Here is a 17,137-nt window from a genome sequence, read left to right as displayed (position 1 = left end):
AGTCACAGCTGCCTGAATCTGTGGGGTCTTTGGCCATCACTGTACTGCTCTGCTGAGTCTCCTGCACATCAAAGACTTCCTACCATAGGAATAAGTCACACTCTTCACCTTTATTTTAAAGATGAGCACAGAGGAATTCATAATTAAGGCTAAAGTAATAAACACCAACAGTAATCACTTGAGAGAGAATAGACATAAATAAATGAAAAGCTTACCTTAGTAGCTTTTAATTTTCCCTTCTTGATTAGCTTTTGTATTTTCCTCAGTGCTTTGAGTCTTTTATTATATACCTTGACTGCATCAAATCCCACCTACAGAAAAAGGACCAAAATTATTTCACTTAACCTAGACAGAATTCTGAAGAAATCTCAAAGATGGTTAAGAAGCTTCCAAACCCATCACACATCACTTACTGTGGATTTGAGGCTGCTTTTCAGTCCATCAATGTTAGCATAAAAGATAGGACTTGAAAACTTGAGAATCTTCACACCTTCTGGTTCTATAACCTGTTGGTAAGAATATAAGGTTAAACAGCAACAACCATACTTTGACTAATAAGAAGCAGTTTAACTGTTTCAACAGTTCAACTACATATGTAATGCACAAAAAATTGCCTGTATTTGCTGACAACTGAGGGGACTCAGTTTTTAGAAGCTTAGAGCCCCAACATGCAGCATGGCCCAACCACGTGGATCACAATGAAGAATTTAATGCTGAAACTCATTATCTTTGGGGGCTCCACTTCCAAACTCAAGTTGTCCACAATTCACAAGGCACAATTTTTCTTACACTGACTTGTAGACCAAAGGGAAACAACCCAGCAATGACTTACGTTTTTGTAGTCCTTGACCTTCTTGTAGATGTCTGTGCCAGGAATGTTTCCAAAGCCTCCCCATGAAGGACTAACAGAAGCAAAAAGAGAAGACACTGAAGGTAAATGTGCACTCACAGAACTGAAGGAATTGCTGCATACAAACTGTCTTAGACTCTTGTAGTTCACTTTCTTATGCCAAACTAATAGACTCATCACAAAAGTGTTGGATCCATTTTGAGCTGCTGTAGTGAATGGGCCTTTTTAAGGACCAGGAGACTTTGGTCTCAGCCTGCTTGCTGCACCATTTTGATTTAGAGCTGAATGAATAACTTGTTCAATTTGTTTCCCAAACCAGAAAAATATTTTAAAAGCAGATTAGTTTGATTTGAATGAAAAAAAAACCAATTTTTTTACTCTGAAAAAAACCTGGTCACTTTTTTCTTTTCAAATCATCTGCAATGATACATTTACATTCTTTTCAGATCATGCAAATCTTTCTGCCCAACCTTTTCAAATTTTCAGTCAATAGCAAAACCAAAACATTTTGCAGTCTCCAGATACATATTTAACAGTTGAAGCAAATTGTTTTGAAGTTTGTTATGCCTCATCTCCCTTTTACATTTTGACTACATATATCTGAGTGGAATTTGGGAATGTTTTTTGAGGCTCTTCGAATTCCATTTTTTATAATCTACCATTCTGTAACAACTTTTGCAAGGCATTTCCATGCATTTGCTGACAGTGCAACTGTCCTTTGGTAGTGCTGGTAGCCATAGTCTCTGGACTCCAGGCTGAAGGAAAAGAGTGATGTTGTATTTTCAGATGAAAGATTAATGAAAAGTAACAAGATGGCCAAATAAGGTGCTTCAAATCCAGCTTTTCTCACCATTCCACTACATATGTTCTTTGAGCAGCAACAAATTAGCCACAAGCACAAGAGTTTTTCTTATTCTCATGCTTTTTCTTGTTCCTCTTTCTAAGACACACTCAGCCTTGTATAAGGAGTAAGTGGAAAGGTTATTGGCACGTGCAACATACTGTAGCAGCATTACCTGCTAAGAGTGACTCTAATGATCAGTTAATTACAGATGCCATTCATCTGATCATATTTGATCTGGAATGTTCCTATCCCTTTCCAGAACTCAGCCCTGTGGGTGCATGGATAACATATGGCTAAGTACCACCAGAGCAGCCAACGTGATAGGGAACGAATACTGATAAAATAATGCAGCTTCTCTTCTATCAGTGTAATTAAATGATACCACACAAGGAGTGTTTTGTTCTCAGAAAACAGAAGTTTTCACTTCAAAACTTTTGCAAACCCGAGCAGGTTTTCTGCCACAAACCATTTTGCTTTTCAGCATATTGTCTTCCTTTCGCATGACACAACACTAAGAATTGCTTCTGATCCTGTGTTACTTACAACTGCACTCTCAGCACAACTGTCAGCAATCCAAACAAAAGGCCAGCAAGTAATCCCAAATCAAGTCCCAGAATGATGGATGCTATACATGTAAAAACCCAGATCATCTGGAGAGGAAATAACAAATGTAAAGTCTCTTAATTATAGCATATGACTCCTGGTCACACTAAAGCATCACTAGACCAGACAATATGAGTAGCAGAAGAATTTAACTTTGGAGATAACAATAGGACACTGGCAGTTAGCTGACTTCCATACAAAAGTCTTCCTCTTGCTTCAAGATGCTTCTATCACTGTCTTATTAGGCATAGTTAGCCTTTTAGGAAATAAGGGGTTTTTTTAACTTAACAACACTTTTCAAGGTTTTTTCATGGTTAAATTAAGGAAGATGCAATTAACCATTGCATTTACTTCTTTCTGATGGTGGCAATCTTCATTAACCTTTCTTTGGAAACTGGAAATAATTTATTTTAGCCAGATGTAAAATACTGTAAGATGCTCCACCTGCATACATAGAGGGAAGGGAAGGAGGTTCCTCCGTGGTACCTCAGAAACAGAACTTTTGCAAAGAGAAGTATTTCATATTAACAGGTTGCTGGCACTCTCTAAAGTCTCCACTGAATATTCAGGCAGAACAGTTGAAGTGGACTCCTCAGTTCTTCCCTACATCACTGCCCAGGCAGAACACGCAGTGCACCCAATCCTGCAAAATGCTGAGTGCTTGCACTGAAGCCAATGGAATCTTTTGCCTATAAAGACAACTAGTAAATGACTGAATAAAATATGTCAGATCTGTCTAAGGCAGGTACTGCCCAATGACACAGCTGTAAAATCCAAGCACAGTAAGGACTGCATGGAGAAAATGTTTTCCATGCAATCTTTTCCTACCCCAACAGCCACAGTGAAGGTCAGTTCCAGGGAAAAGAGTGGGAGGTGTGAGCAAGTACCCTGAGATATGGTTATAGTCGTTCATAAGGACCACTGAGGAAGGGCTGAGGGAGTTGGATTTGTTCAGCCTTGAGAAGAGGCTCAGGGGTGACCTCATGGCTCTCTACAACTACCTGACAGGGTTGGAGAGAGGTGAGGGATGTCTGTCCTGCCAATGCTGCAGGGAGAGGACGAGAGGGAATGGCCTTGAGCTGAGACAGGGGAGATTCAGATTAGATGCTAGGAAAAATGTTTTCCCTGTTAGGGTGTTCAGACACTGGAATAGATTGTCTGGGGAGGTGGTGGAGTCACCATCCCTGGAAGTGTTTAAGAGGTGTTTGGATCTGCCACTGGAGGATATGGTTTAGGGTTATGGAATTACAGCAGAGCAACAGGTTAATGGTTGGACTCAGCGATCTCAGAGGTCTCCTCCAACCTTGATGCTTCTATGATTCTATATGGGAAGTCTGTTCATAAATCCCTTAGCATGCCAAATGTATCCACATTCCAGCCTGGATTAGTTTTGCTACAACAAGAAAATATATCTTTTGAGGACTACCTGAGATTATCCAGGCAAATGGGATGTTAATTTGGTAACAAAATAAATATAAGTACATGAATTAAGGAAAGGTCAGCTTTTCTGACCCGTTTAAACCGTGCAAAAGATAAAAGCAGCATGGTAAAGGTGGCAACAGGTAGTTTTTATTCTGATTTTCAAGCCATATCAACACAAGATTGCTGTAAACTATGGTAATTGATATGAAGGAGTCATCACTGCACAGGAATACTCTGATTGGCAACCTTACTGTGGAGTATATGGAATAAAGAAGACTGGCAGAATACCATGTAAAACTCTAACATGGGCAATTTTTACCTGACCTCATGGCACTTGCATTTCAAGGATGCACATAAAAGTTTTCCGATGTTAACTCTACAAAATTCTGTTTATGTGATAGTTAAGAGAAACTTGGATGGCATTAAAAGGCAAAAAGACAACCAGACAAAAGCATTCAGGAGAAAATAAAAAATTAGGTTACTTACAGCATCCACTTTATTCTGTCTCCACAGACGGGGAACATCAAACACTTGCATGAACATCCCTTTCAAGTTAGCTATGACTACAGCTGCCAACACAGACTGTGAGGAAAAATGATGAAGAAGTGTTATTCAAAAGCAAAGATGCATATTAAGGTGGTGCTCAACATTATACACTATAAACCACAGCCCTGTCTGGAATCAGTTACCATAGTTTAAAGAGGGATATTAATCTTGCCCATCATAGTTGAGCATTTGGATCTGATGTGGCTGTGCTGCAGAGGAAGAGTACAGTACCTTTTGTAAGGGCTCTAGCAATTTCCCCAGGGCAACAATAGAAATCAAAACAATCCCAGCTGAGATTATACCAGCAACCTGCAAAGAACAGAGTGTTTACAGCAAATGAATTTCTGAAGACTCTGATGTGCCTAGGATTGCAAACAAAAAGGTACAAGTAGATGCACACTACAGTTCTCTAGGCACAAGGAGACCTGCCAAAATGTCACTGTGTTTAGGCATATGTGAGCAATCATTATACACTTCAGCTAACACAGAGGGAATTCAATTAAGCAGGTAAACAATTACACACAAGGTAGTGGCTCCTGGAGGAGTTAGGTTACACAGACAGATGAAGGGAGCAGAGTGTGTGTGTCAGCTGGAAAAGCAGCTGCTGGATAACCTGTGGGTCTCCACCGTTAAAAGATGCAACACTGCAGTACTGTAAAACTACAGTCTGACAGCTCAATCAGAAAGCTGGCACAAAGAGAAAGCTGGCACAAGGGCAGAGGGTGAATGGCAAAAGGCTGCTCGTGCTACCAGCACGTGGGACTTCAAACATATCACAGACAGCTGGGAGAGGATTTCCACCCTCACCCCGAATTCCTACTGCTTCCTTTCACTGGGAATGGAATTCTGGGGAACTGGAGTTGAAGTATTTCTGACCCCTAAGGTAACTCGTGCTATGTAAAACTTGATTGCCCTCTTCTGGCAGAGATTCACTACCAGAGCACAAACTGCTAAGACACCTGTGGCTTTCCATGTGCCTGCAACACAATCATTTTAGGACTTATTTTCATCCCACTGTGAAACCTGTGCCCTATGCAAAACTAAATTCCCCTGTGCACAGTACCAGTAAGAAGAGGTCATTACCTGAGTCTTTCCACCAGTACTCTCCTGGACTGCAGTCCGTGAAAGAGCAGTGGTTGCAACAAAACAAGAAAAGGCACCTGAAAAAATGTTGCTGAACCCAAAGGCAATAAATTCCTGAAAGATAATTGGATGATGCTGTAAATGCAGGTGCCTGAAGACAGTTTTGCAATGGAGAATGACAATAGCTTCTGCAGGTGTTGATAAAGTAAGCAGCACAATAATACTGAGAAGAGTATGGGTTAGTAATAGCTCTTAAATGCTTACACAAATTCCTCTTCTACCAGTGCAGCTGCCTCTGTTTGGAAACCAACACAAAGGAGCTGGTGTACTCCCCATGACGTGGACATACTCACTGGAGTATAAAGGCATTTGAAGCTTGTTTCCATCAATGCTATCAAACCCAACATTTCTAAGAATTACACTGGTATAACTGCATCAAGGGACAGGACTAGTATAACTTTAACTCCATCAGCTAAACAAATTATTTTAACCAGCACAACGGTCTGAGTTTAGACAAGCCTTTAATTAATGCAAAGCATTGTAGTGTTAGTAGAACTAATAAAGAACTTAAACACAGTTTCACTGAAAACTTAGTTTGCCGAGCCAGAAGTTTTTCACTCTAAACATCCCAATGAGCTCATGCTGAGTCCCAGGCAGTGTTCTCATAGATCTGCCCCAGGGTCACAGATGCTGGTTGTTCTGCTCAAGTGACAAGGACCCTGGGAGCTTTATGTCCTGGGATCTGGGCCATTCCTCTGCAGGGAAATGTGGAATTTGGGAGCTGTCTGCAACCAAGCCCATGTAATTGACAGGAACATTGTTTTCACCAAGCTGACAGAGGCACAGGAGCTTTTCACTCACTGCAAACTTTTTAAAATGTAATTTAAGATTTGATTTGACTGTCTCCTTTCTTTTCTCCAAAATTAAATTTCCTGTAAGTTTCTCATTAGGCTCCAACTACAGGAGCAGGATTTTGAAGTCATGTTCTTTAACAGAACAGACCTAGAAGATTCATGCCTGTTCCTGTGTAACAGCTGTGATCTGCTGGAAAACGTTGGAAGTGCAGTTCCCAGTGTTCTTAGGTCCTAACAATCTAAGAATTTATGAAGAAGATATAAACACTGGCAGATAATAGCACTGACCCATCCTTCAAAGTTATTTTACTACCTGCTTTTATGGTATTATTTTAACTTCTCCAGATCAAGTAAACTATTTGCCCATCATTCAGGGCTGCATTTAACCTTTGCTACATGTAAAATTCACAGCATAGGATTGAAAGGAAGGCACATTCCTTTCATAGACTAATTTTTCTACCACAGTATTCAATCAGTATCTTTGAAGCACATCAGTGCTGGCAGAAGAACATATTCAACAACAGAGCAGCATAAACAGCACTTCCAGGACTAGGTATTATTATTCCTCCAGATTTTTTAAACTGAAAGTCAGTGTATTTTTGGCAACTTTAAGTGTTACCAGATATGAACTTCGTGAATTGTAAACTGACAAACAGAAGCAAAATTCTGTTACCTACTGCAAAACAATGTTTTCAAAATCAAACCTTATGTAACCCATTAGTGCTTAAAAGAAAGGACTTGTTAAGCAAAGTACTCAGCTTATCTAGTTATTGTAGTGAGTGCATTTACCAACATGTTCAAATGCTAAAATTCAAAATTAGCATAGGTGCAGGACAAGGAGGCATTCTGACATGTTTCTCCCATGCCCATGGGCAAGCCACATAACCCCCAGTGAAGACATGGAACAAGTGCAGGAATCCTGTAAGAGCTTGTGACTGCACAGCTCACGTCACATTCTAGCTGTGTGTCCTTAGAAACCAATGCTTATAGCAGTTCAGGCATTTACTCAACTATGTTTCTATGCTGGTAGGTATTAACTTTTGTGAAGCTGCAGGACCTATCTGCAAGATTACATTTATGTTGATGTCACTGGTGTCACGCTGAGAAGTACAATCATTTATTCTGTAGGAATAAAATCATGCCTTAACTGAAAAGTTCAACTGATGCAAATGCTGCATGTAGACTAAGCCTAAATAAAGCTGTCCTGAGCAACTTCTTCAGCTTGACATTGGCTTCCCCTGCCCCAGCAACACACCTCAAAACATGCCTTACAAGGGGAAATGGAAAGCAGGTTGCTAAAGCTGGCCATGTCAACTTGACATCACCAGAAAATTCCCCTATATAGTGCTTAGCTTTAATTACTTTTTCAGAGCTACTGCAGTCATTAAAGCAATACAGAAGGAATGAACTAGTATTAAAAGTCCATATTGAAAATAGAGCACATCTGGCTCATCTCTATGTGGTTTCAGGTAATATATGACCATTTCAGCTACATTTTTTTTCAATAGTTGAAAGCTTTTCTCCTGTTAGACTTCAGTGCTTGTCACACAAATGTGTGTGAATGGTGTTTCTTTCATTTGGCTACGTAAGTCAACATGAAACAGAACTTAACATTCACTATGTTTACAAACAATTCTGGTTGTACATACCTGGTTTCCATCAATAGCATAGTCATACTTGGTTGCATATACTTTCCCCACAGATACAGCAATAGCATAAGCCACAATAGCAATGGAAAAGGAGGCTGCTATCATCTGGGAAAACAGGCTGACATTTGGAGCTTCAGGAGGTAAAAATCTAGCATTTAGAAAACATATTAGTGTTACCAACTTTGATCGAATTCTGTTTTTCCTAGAACTGTCAAGGAGTCTGAGGAGGAGGCACACAGGTTGCTTATAATATGAAGTGTAATGTTTCAAGTTAATAAAAAGGTGGAAACAGCCCATTGACATACAGAACACGCTTATCTAGCTCACCATAGCCCAAATCCTGATGCTATTAGTCAGCAACAAAGCTCCCATTGTTCTCAGCATGACTGAGATTTGGCCTTATGATAGCAAAGTGAAAAACTACATTTTTTGAAGCATTGAATAAAGGATGTATTGAATAGAATGATGAACTACATAAATATGTTAATGACACTGCATACGATTGTTAACATATTTCTTCAGAAGATCTCAAAACCATTTTATCCCCTACTGTGTTTCCACAAATTTTAATTAATCAAGCCCTGAATACCAAATGGAATGTGAAGGTTACTACTGTGAAGTGCTCTGAATCTTTCAAGTGAATCTCTACCCGTGTAATCCTCAACATCCTTGCTCCTCTGACTATGGAAGTGACAAGATTCTTTGGGATAACAGTAGTGGCATAAATACGAACCACAGTAGGATAACTTGGGTCCACAGAAATTAAATCTAGGCAGAATTCCTTTATTAAAAAGCCTCATTTTTTAAAAAACATTTTCCATAGTCATGTAGTCACTTCATCAGCATGCAGCAATTTATTCTCAGATGAACTTCATGAATCAGACAGATATTCCTAAGCCCATTTGAGAGAGGAAGGAAAGCTATGCAAGGTATTTAGGTGGCATAATTGACAGAGTCAGAAGTAAAACTCAGCAAGTCTCCAATTCTGGGTTCTAAACTCAGGTTACAGCTCTCAATGTCTCTTTTATGTTTTTTTCTCTTACCACTGTCATTTTTAGCCAATTAAAATAATACCTATTTTGCAGAAAACAAAGACACTCACCCTCTTGGAATGCTCTTAACAATACCTGCATTGTATTTTTTCTCCAAGTCGGCAGCATATGAAACGCCAGTGGCTACTATTGTCTGTAATAAAATAAAACAACAGCTTTAATACTTGAAAAGGTTTCTTGTCTTCCTGTAGCCAGCCCCACTTATTTTATCTGTTTTCAGCTTTTGTTGTGCCCCTTTGCTTACCACAATGACTTCTATTGGTATAGGTATGGGTATCTTGTGTTTGAAGCGATCGTTTATTTCTTTAACCACCATGCAGACAAAGATGGTGAGGAGTCCAGCAATAAGGTCTGCAACGTTGGTGGAACCAATCCTTTCAAATGTTTCAACAAGAGTCTGAAAAGTAAAAAAAAGAAAAAAAAAAAGACAACATAAAACATGCCCATGTCCACTTGAAGGATGTGAAAATACTCGTGAGATGATCCAGATGCATGGGGCTTTGGAGAAGGATGAGTAGCTTCTCTGTTCAGGCCTGGAGAAGCCTGAGGATAATGTACTGTCAAGGTGCTACAGAACCTGTAAATGGAATTCATGGGGAATGGAAAAAGCATAATTGCAAGAATTGCCCACACTGGGGGCTTATGCTTCCTGATCTTTAGGCAATTAATAGTAAGAGCTAACTCCCTACCTGTGTTTTACCTCTACCTGTATTGGAGTAAGGAAGGGAAGACCTATAGCTTCTTCACTTTGACAAACAGCAAGGAAGGTCCTAATTTTTCTAGTCAAGAGAGAGCTAGCATGGGAAAAAACTCTGGTTTCACTACATACCTGGTACATGTGGTCTGTGGATTATATGTTTCCTATTTCCACTGCTGACATACAGAGAATAACACACAGGTCCTACCAAGCTGTGGAGAATCCTACACTTTGGAAAAGCAGACACTAAACCTCACTTTACTATACATTAACCCTCCCAGCAGATGTCAGTCCCAGACAGGAGGACTCTCACAAATGGGCTGCAACAGACACTTCCCTCCTCTACCCTTGTAATGCCCTTGCTTGGTCCTGTTTTTTATTGCAATTAAGTGTACTGAGAAAACATGAAAGGATGATTGCAGAAAAGACACCAGTACTCCTCTGTCCTCCTCCTAAGCATCAGGGTAGTTCTCACTTGCCCCTTGTCTCCAAGAAAATTATTCCATGTATAGTGAACCAGCTGTAACAGAATGACCTGGTAGAACAGGGGATAGAAACTTCTTGCACCCCCAATACTCAGCTGTTGGTTTGAAGACAAAGGGAGGTTTGAAGCAGCAGCACCACTACTGCCCTTCTGAAGAGACTCTGGTTTTGAAACAAAACATCTAAGTGCTTAGTCAGCTACGTTTTCTAAGCTAAAGAAGACCTCCTGAAACACTGAAGCCTTTCTTTGGTTGGCTGAAGCCATTTCTTGCCCATTGTACTGTTCACCACGGATCTCTTTCTTACTGACCATCTCTTGCACTGCCTCACTTCACAGGGGAACAGCAGCTTCTAACTTTGGTGTGTGGATTCTGCCTAATGTTGGCTGCTCAGTGTTGCAGTTTGTTAAACACCACTTCTGAAACAAGTCCAGAACTTGCTGAAGCTGACACAGCAAGTCAGTTGAGCAGACCAGAAATCACAATTTCATTGCTCTACATGCATCGACAAACACGTTGACTTGGCTCACCTTTAAGAACACAGAAGCTTTGTCGACAAACACGTTGACTTGGCTCACCTGTAAAAACACAGAAGCTTTCAGCTTTAACTTAAAAAGTTAGCATTCCACTCAGGCTTGCAGGAGCTGAAGAGTCATGCAATTCCTTTTAAAAAATGTGTTCTACTATAAGTACCACCCATTCAATAAACATAACAAATGGAGATAGAAAAAACTGCTGGATTAACAAGTCCATCACCCTGCCAGGTCTGCTCTGAGGTCTGTTAGATAGTACTTTGTTTTTTTTTTAAAGAGCTTTCATTAATTCAAAAAAGACCATAACATAATACTTTTCCCAATCCCCTAATAGTTCACCAGATATTTTGTTTAAACCTTACCTTGATGTTAGTAGTTATATTCATCCTATCATTGCTAATCTAGCTATCTGAAGTGCTTTTTGCTAGTCTGGTTGTCATTGCTAATCTAGCTATCTGAAGTGTTTTTTGCTGGTCTGGTAGCCAGAACTGGCTTGTAAAATCCCCAAATTTTCTTTCCTAAAACAGCCTCTTTTGGAATATGAAGTGCTATGGAAGATCTAAAACACTGTGAACCTGAAGAGTTTCACACTGAAGTCAGTGACAAAACTCTCAATCATTTTCCTGGGAAAGGATACTATTCTGTAATACAAGACCTCTAGGAATTCAGTATTTCTGCAATGCAGCCAAGTCATTTCTCCATTTAATCATTTTCTGTAAGATCAACAAATGGAGCTGTGGCAGCAACATTTAGGCTCACATTTGCTAACCAGTAGGTACCTGGCTGAAGGGTGGCAATGCCCATTACCAGAGTGAGCTGCTGGCCTAAGTGTAAAGAGGCTTGGGACTGGCCAGCACTGGCAGATGACCTGACAGTGTTAATAAATGATGTCATATCCATCACAGTAAGTGAGAAAGCAAGGAGTGGGACAAAAAGTAGTCTCCGGAAGTGATGAACTGTTTTTGCTGGAGAATTAAATTTAAACTTTATGTGAAAAACTGCTCTACCTGAAAAAGACTTTGAGATGGCAATTAGCCTTTCTGTCTGGGGAACCCCAAAAGCAGCAACTTAAAGCCTCACAGCTACAAATGAACAGCTGCAGATGTTCATAAGAAGTAAATAAACAAAGCAGCAACTTAAAGCCTCACAGCTATAAATGAACAGCTGCAGATGTTCACGAGAGTGAGAAGTAAATAAATGCCCTACACTTAACCACCATAGACATGAACCATTCCTGTGTGAAATGGAAGCAGAGGATAAACAATTATATACAAAATCTGTCCTAAAGCCAAACCAGATTAGAAGGGTATACTTACATATATTATGGAAAGGACACCATTGTAATTTTTAGTTGAGACATTCAGGACTATTTTCAGTTGTGACACAAGCACTTGAAAAGCAGCTGCAGTTGTGAATCCCCCCACTAGTGGATCTGCAAGGTACCTCACAATGAAACCAATCTGGAGGGCTCCAAATATTACCTGGAAAAATCATGAAGAGTAACAGCTTGCTAAGCAACAAAAAGGTATGTTTTTATTTGGGGACTTCTTATGCTTTGTCTTTTCTCTTTGTTGATACAGAGTCTTAGGACCATATTCCCTCATTGCAGCCTAGTGTAGCTTAGTATTTTCCATCCAAGGCAATAAAGGAGACCTGAAGAAATGTGTGAAAGGAAGCTCCAGGATATGCACCACTAGCACTTAGCTTCACTCAGGTCTCCTAGTCTGCAATCACAGAGCAGATCATCTTTTCTCTGCACTCCCAGTCAGGCTGCCACAGACTGCCCATGGTAAGAATAATAATCCCTCCAAAACTCTACAGAGTTTGAGATAACTTTCCTTCATTTTTTTGTTTTACTACTGGAAAATGTCTGACTGCCCTCGTAGGTATTTTCCTGACATGTTTTCCCATTAAAATTAAGGCAGTATCAAACTTGTGTCTTCAAGCCAACATTTTTACCTGTAAAATTCCAACCAGGAATGTGAGGGTACTAGCAATCAGCACTCTCTGTGCATCTCTGGATTCAGTGTCTATCAGTGTCCCAGTGCCATTAGACCCTGTAGCATTACTGCCTGCTATGAGAAAATTCTCATCAGGTGCCATGCTCAGGACAACAGATCCCACCATCAAACTGACTACAGGGAATGGACCTGTAATGACAAACAGAACACACTGAAGTTTAATAGACACTGAAAATGAGCATTCATCAGACTAGGCAAGAAACTCTAGATCAGCAAAACCATGCAATATTTTAACTGGGGTCCATTAGTAGTATCAGGGGGCCAAGAGCCACTGGCACTGCAAACATGACACAAAGATACAATTCCTTCCTTAAACAACTTACATTGTACACACTGATGTAGTTTCATGCTTGCCTAAGCCAATTTTGGGCTGTACCAAGGCCAAAAGGGGCAACATGTTCAACATGTTCCAACCATCTCCCTTGTATCAGCACCACAACCAGATAAGGCAGGTCACTGATCCAGCTGAAAGCAACATTTATTTCTTTGAGGTTTGGGGTTTGTTTGTTTGGGGTTTTTTTTGTTATGGTTAGTTTTCAGCTGACTCAGAGTGCCACGCAGCTACATGGTCAGGGATCCCAACACCATGGTGGTGGCAGGAACATGCTCCAAGGGCTAGGACCACACATCTTTTGGCAGTAATGTGCTATTACATTGGCTAAAGATGACTGAAACTATACTTCGGGCAAGATAAAGAGAGAGTAAGTGATCATTGTGTCAGCAACACACAATCTAAAAGTAATCATATTTATTGCAGTTATTTACTAAAATTATGCAGAAAAGGAAAACGTCACAAAATGTCTTAAGGAAGGGTAAGTTAATTTTACAGATACCTTAGAAAACACTTCATGAATAAAAGCATTGGGAAAAGCATAAAAAGGGAGTGTTTGATAATCTAGAAAGTAGAAACCCTACTATAAGTAGAGCTAACAAGTCAGACCTGGACAGCAAATGTGAGCTGATAGGACAAGTAGGAAGAGGCTAGCAAAGTTGAGAAAACATACAGAGGTATTTGGTGCAACAGAGAAGAAAGTTGATGAAAAAGCACAATATCGTGCCAAAGCTCTGGGAGGGGAGAACAATCTATTCTTAGCAGATATGAACAAGGAAGGCCTGGATTTTGTTAGAGTGGAGAAAAAGGAACTTCAGTGATCAAGATGCAACAATAAATTTTAAATGTGAGAACTGACAGGAAACAAACCTCGTATTTTAAAGAGAGTATTCAGAAAGAATCAACAAGGTTTACCCATAGCCTTGATGTGAGGACCTAGAGCGAGGCTGGAGTGGACACACAGGTTCTGGGTCTCCGCGACAGGCAAGAAGATGATACTGTCCACAGTAATCAAGAGAGGATGCAGCAAGTAAGGCTTGTAGAGAAGCCTAAAAGAGCTGTGTTTTAGCCATCTTGAGCTTTAGCTGATAGACAAAATGTCTGACATTCATACTGCCTACTGAGCCTTGATCTTGTCATTTCTTGCACAGAGTGTAGCCAAAGGCAAGATTTAAACTTCAGCATAAATTCAAGCAAAATGCAGGGGCACAACTGAAGTTAGCTATTATGCACAACTGCCTGTACAGAGAAGAAATAAGTTCCCCAGACCCACCAATATTAATACTCAGCACAGCCAATTTGGTACAGAAAGTAATTATACTGCATGAAATATGAATCTCCACAGTAACGATTAACATTTTGTAATAGATAATTCACTGTAACTTCAACACATGCAGTTACCAACTGAGATGTGCCTTGATGTTCCCAGGAAAAAGTATGTCAGGATGGGAAAAAATGCAGAATAGAGACCATATCCAACAGGGACTGCAACCAGCAAAGCATATGCCAAACCTGAAATGACAGATCATCAAAATGTCAGATGAAAAACATCTCAGCAACCTATCTTGTCTAGAACAGACTTTCAGAAAGATTTTCTGCTGCTGTCCAGATATGATTTTGAATGTGTTTTGCCTGTAAATCAGCTGCAGGCACATGTGTGAGTATCAATTGCTGTAAATGACTGTACATCCTACAGCAGTTGGATGAGTAAGGACTGAAAGATGTTCCTGTATTTGTATAGTAGCACAATACACAGGCTCAGATGGGAAGGTTAAGTGTGGAACGTTGTTGCAAGAGTGAAAGTTCTGCCTCTTGAGTTAAGAGAGGGATAAGTGAAGTGTTCTTGTTAGAGACAGAAATTTCAAGCACAGACTCTGAATTCAATATGTTCAGCCCTCCTGAAATCAGCCACTTCTTTTTTCCAGTACCAGCTTATAAACTAAAATACCAAAAGTAAGCCACACAAATTAGAGAAGTTTGGATCTTTTTCCTTTCTATACCTGTGCAAGCTGTCAAACCCAGCAAACAATGGGAAGAGTTCCCTTCAGTATCATATCCCAGTTAGCTCCCACTGCAGGGTGTAGATACTGCAAAAACCTATCAGAGCTCAAATAACTGAAGTCCTGGTCATACTCCTGTGACTAGTGGGAGGACTGCAAGAACACACACAGCTGCTGGGAATTGTTGAGAGACTTCAAGATCCCAGAAGCCACTTTTTTGGTAAATATTTTGGAAATTCTTTCCTGTAATGCACGTTTTAGAATTTCAGAACTATTGTAATTTTTTAAGGTTACAGCTAGACTAAGATTCACAACAATTTGGATTTTTTTCCCCCTTTTAAACATTTTTTCAATACACAGGTGGGTGAGCAGACAGTGTATTTCAGAAATCAGTTTTACAAATGGATTCTAACGGAGAGGAAATCAGACCACTGTAACAAATAAATGCAGAGGTCGCAGTAAGAGCATAACAGCTGTTCTAAGTCACATGAAAAGTCCATCTAGCCCAGTTCATTTCAAAAAGGCAGGGGAATCCTGTAACTGTACCACCACCTTCGGGAAAGATCTCGCAGCTCTGCCACTCTCTTCCAGACTGTGAAGAATCACTTCCTTTATTCCTCAGGTCACCCCCTGCCTGGGGCAGAAGTTTGCAATGCCTTTTTTCTGCCAGTCCGTGCCTTCCCAGCACGCTCCAAGGGAACTGACGGGAGGGAATACTTGCAGCTAATTGGGAATGTGCAAACTGCTTTCTTTGTTCCCAGTGTGAATCTCTGTCCCCTTCCACAAACACTTAACTTCCGTTGAAGGAAGATGTGAGGTTGACACAGTTATCTGCACCAGCCCCAGGCCTGAAAAACTGGGAAAACAGTCCAAGAGCTCTACTGAGATGAAACAAGTGAATGTGGTGTTTGTCTCAGGGTTATAGCTGGTATTGCCTTGACAGCTGCTCCCTCAGGTAGGATGGTTCTGCCCTTTAAGTCTTCCTCAAGTAGCTTATTTTAATTAATTTCTGCTTATTTCTGTCATTTTCCTATTTGTTCATCAACTGAATGCTCTACTAATAAATGGAATAAGGGAGTAAGGAAAACTTAATATGGCAAGCCATAAACTGTAAATATCCATCAAGTGTAAATCTTTCTTTAATATGAATATGCCACCACATCCATGAGGGTTGTCATCTGCAGATACCTGAACAACCTGATAAGATGAATTTTGAAGAGCAGTAAATATCAAGGTTGCATTATTTTGGTGCAATAACTACATTTTTGTAGGCAGCTGCAGGAGACATATAGGCTTAGAAAACCAAGAGAGAAATAAGACCACTCAACCTGTCAGTGTCTCAATGGGCTCCAGGGAAGCTGGACAGGGACTCTTAGTTAGGAGCTGCAGTGACAGGACAAGGGGCAATGGGTACAAATTGAAAGAGGGGAAATTCAGGGTAGATATCAGGAAAAAAGATTTTCCCCATGAAGATGGTGAGGCACTGGCACAGGTTGCCCAGGGAGGTAGTGGATGCCCCAACCCTGGCAGTGTTCACAGCCAGGCTGGATGAAACCATGAGCAACTTGCTCTGGTGGGAGGTGTCCCTGCCCAGGGCAGGAGTTTGGTACTAGATGATCTGTAAGATGCATTCCAACCCCTAAAATTCTATTATTCTATGATTTATTGCCATGTAATTAAAATTTTAAATATCAGAAGGAACACTCTGCAAGTAGAAGGCTTGGAGGAAAAGTTAAATACATCTCAACAGCACATCAAAGGAAATTTAAATCTTCTAGTCAAGCAAAGGAAGAAAGGAATAGATTAAAACCATCAATTATTTATTGCAAAATAGTACCCAATATCTAGTATTAAATAACAAGGCTCAGATTTGTAATTCCATCTGCATAGCATCCCTGTGTTCAGGCAGTTCCCTTACAGAAAGGTCCTTGGACACACAAGGTGTGCCTGGCTTACCTTGCAGGGTGGCAACGAGGCCAGTGCTGAGCCCCGAGATGATGTCGCTGACCAGCCACTCTTTCACCCTGTAGTTGGGCAGCCACTCCAGGATGGGCAGGAAGGATTTGGCAATCTGAAAGGCTCTTTTTCTTGAACATCTGTGAGGAAACAAGGGATGAACGTGCTGCTCAGGGAGGTAGCAGAAGCTCCAACCCTGGCAGTGCTCAAAGCC

General features: G+C 40.5%; 1 protein-coding gene across 1 annotated transcript in view; it reads right to left on the bottom strand.

The window, feature by feature from the left end:
- Positions 1–17,089, bottom strand: part of SLC26A4 (solute carrier family 26 (anion exchanger), member 4) — a gene marked incomplete at its 5' end in the record, with an annotated part of 22,648 nt that extends 5,559 nt beyond the window's left edge. Inside the window, 14 exons of the mRNA XM_009079672.1 lie at positions 216–311; positions 414–506; positions 833–902; positions 2,238–2,344; positions 4,206–4,301; positions 4,497–4,574; positions 5,349–5,462; positions 7,852–7,999; positions 8,954–9,036; positions 9,148–9,300; positions 11,932–12,096; positions 12,575–12,765; positions 14,369–14,479; positions 16,924–17,089. Coding sequence (XP_009077920.1) covers positions 216–311; positions 414–506; positions 833–902; positions 2,238–2,344; positions 4,206–4,301; positions 4,497–4,574; positions 5,349–5,462; positions 7,852–7,999; positions 8,954–9,036; positions 9,148–9,300; positions 11,932–12,096; positions 12,575–12,765; positions 14,369–14,479; positions 16,924–17,089 — 1,671 coding nt within the window. The remainder of the gene's footprint in view (positions 1–215; positions 312–413; positions 507–832; positions 903–2,237; positions 2,345–4,205; positions 4,302–4,496; positions 4,575–5,348; positions 5,463–7,851; positions 8,000–8,953; positions 9,037–9,147; positions 9,301–11,931; positions 12,097–12,574; positions 12,766–14,368; positions 14,480–16,923) is intronic.
- Positions 17,090–17,137: the final 48 nt, after the last annotated feature.

Source organism: Acanthisitta chloris, unplaced genomic scaffold, assembly GCF_000695815.1.
Source record: "Acanthisitta chloris isolate BGI_N310 unplaced genomic scaffold, ASM69581v1 scaffold3040, whole genome shotgun sequence".
NCBI classification, from domain to species: domain Eukaryota; kingdom Metazoa; phylum Chordata; class Aves; order Passeriformes; family Acanthisittidae; genus Acanthisitta; species Acanthisitta chloris.
Note: the sequence above shows the minus strand (reverse complement) of the source record. Positions and strands in the feature narration are given on the sequence as shown.